This window comes from Zeus faber, assembly GCF_960531495.2.
Source record: "Zeus faber genome assembly, chromosome: 4".
Classification (NCBI taxonomy): Eukaryota; Metazoa; Chordata; class Actinopteri; order Zeiformes; family Zeidae; genus Zeus; species Zeus faber.
The window spans coordinates 35,594,977-35,603,316 of NC_137191.1; the positions used below are offsets into that span (position 1 = coordinate 35,594,977).

Sequence of the window (8,340 nt, forward strand, 5' to 3'; positions counted from 1 at the left end):
TTCTATTTTTAACTGTATGCATTCTGTGTATTCTATTTTTTACTTTATACATTCTATGTCCTTTTATAATGTGTTTCTTTGCACTTTGTCTTCATGCTTTTGGTGTTTTATGTAAAGCACATTGAGCTGCCTTGCTGAAATGTGCTGTATAAATAAACTTGCCTTGCCTATGTTTGACATGACTGGTCCTCTGCCATTAACACCAAAAAGTACCTTGAAACGAAAACACCATCATGGAAAAGTGAACACACACACACACACACACACACACACACACACACACACAGTTTATTCACGTTCCACCGGCTCGTGGCTGTCATGTCAAAAACACACCAAGACCTTTTCCATCTCAGGTATTTCTTTAATGCAGGGTTCCTACATTTAAAATGAAGTCAAATTCAAGCACTTAAAACATATAATCTAACTTTTTCCAGCACCTCAAAGCTTTAGTAAGATGTGTCACCTGTTATAGCGCTCAAGGCCCGATGGAATCCCTCTCATGATGATATTCTAATCAATGTTCTCTGGTCATTTAAATATTTTAAACATTATTGAGACACAGATCCAGCACTTCCCAGGTGTATATTCAAACTAAAAGCACGTTTCTAACCATGGAAATGTGACATACCACGTTTAATGTATTACACTGATTTAATTATTAAGTCTTTACTTTTAAAAACTTGATTTAAAAAAAAGTAAAACCTCATCGCAGCTTCCAGTTATAAAATACATCTGATAAGGGAACCAGGCGCTTCAAACACTCAGTGTGGATCATCACAATGTGCTCGTATGAAATGTCTATACAGAAACCGTGATCACGCCGGGAAATACCCGGCTCATTCGGCGGCTATGGTATCGATTTGAAATAGCGTCCCCTCACACACTGAGCTCCTTCCATGGAAAACCCTGTGCCTCTCTTTACTGAAATGTGGTTTTGGTCACATGATCACAACCCCATCACCGGAAACGTCGTCAATAAAGATAGGACGCGCCGAGGCCGAAGAAGCACCAGAAGTCTGATTTCAAACTGAAATGTTTGGATTTGTCTGCCTCCTCGCTCAGGAGGAACAGGTCACACGTCTCTGATTAAGAACACTTGACTTGAAATGATCCATTACGCTCCGATAACCCCCCCAGCTTGTCAATGTGGAGTACCTGCTCCACACCAGCAGGTACTGTACTTGTGGCGAAAAACAGGGCGTGGCCAAAGAGCTTTTAAAAGATTTGTTTGTTTTGAGCTTTGACTTGGCTTCATTCTAACGTGTGCGATCCCCTTCAGGAAGGACCCGGAAGTCCCTTCACAGGAAGCTCATGACGGTTCCGTTCTTCCCCACTTGGTGCGGCTCCAGGGCGTGGAAGCGAATCACGATCCTGTGAAAGGACACACACACACACACACACACACACACACACACACACACACACACACACACACACACACACACACACTTTTAACCTAGTGTCACCATATTTCGACGTTTTCTTTAATTATTGCATTGTTGGGCTTGGATTGAAGAATAATCGTTCCATTGCTTCCATAAAATAAGACAGTACTTCATCTGGGTGCTACGTCAGCTCAGTGTGTGTATATACACATTGTATTGACAAAATATATTCCCATAATAAGTCATATCTCAAGTATGAACTACGGGGCCCTAATGCATTGGTATAGGGTTGGACCAAGGGTTCCCAAACTGGATGAGGACCTGGAGACAACAGTACGCCGTCCACCTGCCCGTCATCAACCTTGTGTGTAGCGTGAAACTCGGCTACACAGGTACAATTTAACTTACACTTTCAAAAGAATTAAACACATTGTTTATGAAAAATGAAGGGTGTGAAACATGCATACCAAACAATACATAACTACTTTAGTTTGATTCTATTTTACATGAATATAAATGAATAATGTTCAATTCTATTCTATTTATTGACATTATTATTTTTATTTATTTAGTTCCTTTTATTTATTTATGTGTGTTATTGTAAATGATGTGTGTTTATTTAGAATTTGGCAATGTTTGGTTTTAGGATCAGGAGGACGAATACGTCATTGTCAACAGGATGACTCCTGTTGACGAAAGAGATTGGAGTGATTGTGGGGATGGTAGCTCAGGAGGTAGAGCTGGTGGTCTAGTCATGTAAAGGTTGCTGGTTGGATCCCAGGCTCCTCCTGCTAGCATGCTGTAGTGTCCTTGAGCAAGACACTTAACCCCTCATTGCTCCTGATGGCTGCGTCCGTCGGTGTTTGAATAATTGTAAGTCGCTTTGGATAAAAGCGTCTGATAAATGACTAAATGTAAATGTAAATGTAATGTAATAATGAGCCAAAGTACATCAACAGGCCCAAATAAACAGACTGTGCAGCGCTCACTGTGTAAATATTTATTATTGCGCAGTATCATTGTATAAATATCTCTAAAATTCCAATGGGATCGCAGTATGTAGTGAAAACATGGGGAACAATGGCATCGCCTCGCGCACTTTACATTTTGGGGCAATCGACGTGTGCACGAGCTGCAGCCTGCACGTGGCGCACCGAGCCCCCCCCCCCCCCCCGCAGAGCAGGGCGGTGACCTCTGACCTCTGGCTCCCAGCGGCCCCCGGACCCACCTGTCCTCCGGAAGCGCCAGCTCCGCGCTCAGGAACCGCAACAGGTGTCCGCTGTGGTCCCGGTTCTTCTCCGCGGAGTCCGTCGCCCCCACGGCCGAGACGGAGAGCGACACGCACGGGGCGTAGGAGCCGGCGATCAGCATCGGGAGCCCGGCCTTCACCACCAGGTTCATCCGCTGGAACGCAACACACGGCCACAGCGTGAACCGCACAGCGGAACCAGGGGAACCGGCACAACACACGTCACAGCAGAAGCAGCAGAGCCCACGTCACAGCAGAACCCACGTCACAGCAGAAGCAGCAGAACCCACCTCCTCCGGCTTCCCCAGGGTCGTGGCCGCGCTGGAGCTCAACTTCCTCAAAAAGTCCTCGGAGAAGCGCTCCGCGGGCAGGTTGCTTTCCAGGTCGACGAACGGCATCCTGCGGAGCGTGTATTACTGTGTATTACTGTGTATTACTGTGTACTACTGTGTACTACTGTAGGTGGTTCTCAGCTTGCAGCCTGGTGTGGTCGCGGAGCTGCAGCTTCCCGGGGTCAGAGCAGCTGTGGGCGGCTCGAGTCCCTTTTAAAGAGTCGGTTCCTGACGAGTCGCTCCGGGGAAGGATCAGGTCGGAGGTTCAACTCCCGTGGAGTCACTGGAAACCAGAAACAACAGGGTTCCGTTTGAAGAAAGGGGGGAGGAGGTGGAGGAGGTGGAGGAGGTGGTGGAAGAGGAGGAGGTGGTGGTAGAGGAGGAGGATGAGGAGGTGGTGGTAGAGGTGGAGGATGAGGAGGTGGTGGTAGAGGAGGAGGTGGTCGAGATGGAGAGGAGAAGTTATCCTTGTATTGTTATTTTTTATTATATTATTATATCATTGTTATATTTTATTATTATTGTTATATTATATGATATTATTATATTATTGTATTGTTATACTCTATTATATCATTATATTATTGTTATATTGTATTAGTTATATTATACAATATTATATTATTGTATTGTTATAATCTGTTATTATTATTATTATTATTATTATTATTATTATTATTATTATATTATATTGATGGAGGGGCACATTTATTTAACCTTTGAAGATGCAGAACACAAGGTGTTGAGGCAGATGATCCCCCGTGGCCACTCCTAACGGGAGCAGCCCAGAGAGGAAGAAGAAGATTTTTTTATTAGAAGCAGAATGCACAACAATACAACAATACAAATCATAATACTATATCACAGAATACAGGTCAAAATATTTTATCACAGAACAGATCATAATACCATATTACATAACACAGATCGTGATACAGTGGTACCTGGACATAGGACTGTAATTGGCTCTATAAGAACGGTCGTATGTCCAAGCAATCTTTCCCTTATACTCCAGGCTCATATTTCTCTATGATTTCCTTCTTAGTTTCAATGGGAGTCGTTGTCTTTTTCTTTTTCCATCGTCCTTCTTCTTACGACTCATCATGAAGGTGAAAATAAACTAAATACACAGTAAATATGAAGAAAATATCCATAAGCCACCAACTACCTGCACACACCATGTAGGTTGCCGGCTGACTGGCTGCTGACTGACTGACTGACTGACTGACTGACTGACTGACTGACTGACTGACTGACTGGCTGCTGACTGACTGCTGACTGGCTGCTGACTGACTGACTGACTGACTGACTGACTGACTGACTGACTGACTGACTGACTGACTGCTGACTGGCCGCCGACTCGCCAACTGCAAATTTCCATGGTCATATCTTGGAACAATCGGTCGCAAGTCAATACACATTTTAGCGACTATCACTGCTGGTATGTTGAATGAGTGGTAAGTAGATGCAGTCGTAAGTCCAGGTACCACTACTATATTACAGAATCATCATCATCTTTGGGCTGCTCCCGTTAGGGGTGGCCACAGCGGATCATCTTCCTCCCTGACACCACCCGCCTGCATGTCCTCCCTAACACCGCCATCAAGCTTCTCTTTGGCTTCCTCTTTTCCTCTTGCCTGGCAGCTCCACCCTCAGCCTCCTCCTCCCAATGTAACTCTCATCTCTCCTCCACGTGTCCAAACCATCTCAATCTGGCCTCTCTCACTTTTCCACCAAACTGTCCAACCTGAGCTGTCCCTCTAACGTCCTCGTTCTTATTCCTGTCCATCCTTGTCCCTCCCAATGAAAACCTCAACATCCTCAACTCTGCCACCTCCACCTCATCCACCTGCCTTTTGGTCAGTGCCAACGCCTCTAAACTGTACAACATGGCTGCTCTCACTACCGTCCTGCACACCTTCCCCTTCACTCTTGCTGGAACCCTTCTGTTACAGATCACTCTGGACACTCTTCTCCACCCGCTCCACCCTGCCTGTAGTCTCTTCTCCACCCACTCCACCCTGCCTGTACTCTCTTCTTCACCTCTATCTCTCTCACTCCGCTGCTTTGGATGGTCGACCCCAAGTACTTGAACTCATCCTCCTTCTCCACCTCCACTTTTTGCATTCTCAGCTTTTCTCCGCCCTCCCTCCCATTCAGGCACATGTATTGTGTCTTACTCCTGCTGACTTTCACTCCTCTTCTCTCTAATGCTGCCTCCACTTCTCCAAGCTCTCCTCCACCTGCTCCCTACTCTCGCTACAGATCTCAATGTCATCCGCGAACTTCCTAGTCCACGTAGACTCCTGCCTGATTTCATCTGTTAACCTGTCCATCACCACTGCAAGCAAAGTGACTAGAGCTGATCCTTGATACAATCCCACCTCCACTTTGAAGGCCTTGGTCACATCTACTGCACACCTTACTACTGACTGACTGCCCTCATACATATCCTGTACCACTCTTACCTACTTCTCTGCCACCCTCGACTTCCTCATGCAGTACCACACTTCCTCTCTCGGCACCCTATCATACGCTTTCTTTAAATCCACAAAGACGCAGTACAACTCCCTCTGGCCTTCCCGGTACTTTTCCATCAGCGTTCTTAAAGCAAACATGTCATCTGTAGTACTCTTTCCTGGCATGAAACCATACTGCTGCTCGCTGATCCCCACCGCTCCTCTTAACCTGGCCTCCACTACCCTTCCCATAGCTTCATGCTGTGGCTGATCAACTTTATTCCCCTGTAGCTACCACAGCTCTGTACGTCTCCCTTATTCTTGAAGATGGTACCAGTAAACTTCTTCTCCACTCCTCCAGCATCCTCTCCCTTTCCAGGATGGTGTTAAGTCTCGTTAGGAAGGCCACTGCCATCTCCCCTAAACATTTCCATGCTTCCTCAGGTTTGTCATCTGGGTCAACTGCCTTTCCACTCCTCATCTTCTTTAATGCTGTTCTCACCTCATCCTTGCTGATTTTCTGCACTTCTTGATCCACTATCCCCACATCATCCACTCTTCTCTCCCTCTCATTTTCTTCATTCATCAACTCCTCAAACTACTCCTTCCACCTTCTCAACACACTCTCCTCACTAGTCAGCACATTCCCATCATTATCCTTCATCACCCTAACCTGCTGTACATCCTTCCCAGCTTGGTCCCTTTGTCTTGCCAATCGGTACAAGTCCTTTACTCCTTTCAAATTCAAGAGATTATTTGTCACACACATATACATACGGTCATACATATATGCAGTGAAATGTCATGTCCAACCTCTCATACAACTCTTCGTACGCCTTTTCCTTTTCCTTTTCCTTTGCCACTTCTCTCTTCGCCTTGCGCCGCATCAGCTTGTACTCCTGTCTACTTTCGTCATCTCTCTGACTATCCCATTTCTTCTTCACCAACCTCTTCTGCTCGATGCCCTCCTGTACTTCCTCGTTCCACCACCAAGAGACCTCGTCCTCCTTCCTTTTCCCGCATGATACACCGAGTACCTTCGAGGCCGTCTCTATCTCACCACGTTGTTAACCCGGGCCTCCACCGATCCGGTTTGGAAATCAGATTTGTCGTCCGCATGTTTGATTTGCATGGTTTTTACACCGGACGCTCTTCCTGACGCAACCCTCTCTATTCATCCGGGCTTGGGACCGGCATTGATGATACACTGGCTTGAGCATCCCCAGTGGCTAGATTAGTATGCATATAAGTTAATAAATGTTATTCATAGAATGTATATAAGTTAATAAATATTACACTTAGAATGTATATTACTTAATAAATATTACATAGAATGTATATAAGTTATAGTGCAGTGCAAAAAAAGAATCCAAACCTTGTTTCTCTGTTAAGTTATTTCTCCTCTTCCCTGGATGAGGTTAAAGTTGAATTTCCCAGTTTCTATTTGTCTGCAGCTGCTTTTATCTGGATCCAACGTCATGACGTGCAAACAGACACAACTTGATGTCCGTGGTGACAAAAAAGGAATGAGTTTGTGAAACTTGAACCTTTATTGGAACACAATCATCCCAACTGTGGCCAAGGAAGTGTTCGCGCTTTCTACTGTATTTGTCAAATGACATTTAGTTGAATATTGGAAATACTAAAGTATTGTTTCACATGGTTATATGTGTTTGCTATGTCTAATATCCTTGTTTAGGCCTATGTTTGGAAACTAGACCATAATTAACATGATTTATGGATGGGTAATATATAAAATAAGATAAAGCTACTTTTATGAATCCGCAAAGGGAAATTCCAGGGTGACAAACGACAAAAGACACAAATGTACATGAACACACCTTGTTTTTGAATCAAACACTTTATATATATATACAGAAACATATAAAAGAACTACTGTACCGTCTAAAGATAAATAGAATAAAATAGAATTTAACTTAGTGAAAGGTAAATGTAAAATAAGATTTTTTTTTTTTTAATTGTCCTTGTGCCTCTGTATTGTTTGATCTGCTCTGTGCCCTGGATCACATTCCTTTAAAGGGCCAATATGACCCATAAAAGGCAGTTTTCCACTTGGCAAAGAGTCATTGCAGCATCTACCGTGTGACTGAAAGTTAAATGATGCCTCAAAATGACTTGGTTGCTTCCAAAAACCATGTGTTGCATGAAACAAAAGGAAATGTCAATCATTTGAATGATAAGACACAATGGAGTGAAAAACACCTCATCATCAAGGTTTTCCTCAACGTGCTTGTTGAAGTCAAATACTTCATGAGGTAGAATGGGAGTTTCTGAAATACCACCGATCACCATTTATATGGGAACGGTTTGGTGGTTTTCCCAGTTTTCCGGAAACAGTCACGTGGCCCCGGGGGACACATTTGAGGGAGAGTTGATTTAAAAATGAACCATGGATATCTACAAGTGGAAAACCTAAAAGCTCCACATGCATGAAGAAAACAAAAGAACAAAGCTGGAGCCAGCGCCTACCCCCACCTGAGAAAGGTGCTTGGTGGAACCAGGAGGCCAAGCCCTGGAGGTGAGCCATGTCCCGGGTTTACGGGCCCTTGTCTCGTGATGGAAGGGCCGCCATCCCCGCTGTTCCCAGAAGGCCGCGCCCTGCTGCGTCTTATCAGGTTGGAGTATGAACCAGGAAAGACCCACAGACGGGAAGACGGACGGGGGGTCAGCGGGTCTCACATCCACCCAAATGTCATAAGTCTCATTTGGGAACGTATTAATTATGAATGTATCTATAATCTATCCGTCTATCTGTCTGTCCGTCTGTCAATCTATCGACCTATCTATCTATCTATCTATCTATCTATCTATCTATCTATCTATCTATCTATCTATCTATCTATCTATCTATCTATCTATCTATCTGTCTGTCTGTCTGTCTGTCTGTCTGTTTG

General features: G+C 44.5%; 1 protein-coding gene across 1 annotated transcript; it reads right to left on the reverse strand.

Moving 5' to 3' along the window:
* Positions 1-340: 340 nt before the first annotated feature.
* On the reverse strand, positions 341-3,154 carry ddt (D-dopachrome tautomerase). Its single transcript, XM_079999343.1, has 3 exons — positions 2,925-3,154; positions 2,614-2,789; positions 341-1,371 (listed from the first exon to the last, which is right to left on the reverse strand). The coding sequence occupies exons 1-3, from the start codon at positions 3,030-3,032 to the stop codon at positions 1,299-1,301; spliced, it is 357 nt and encodes a 118-aa protein (XP_079855469.1). The 5' UTR covers positions 3,033-3,154; the 3' UTR covers positions 341-1,298.
* Positions 3,155-8,340: the final 5,186 nt, after the last annotated feature.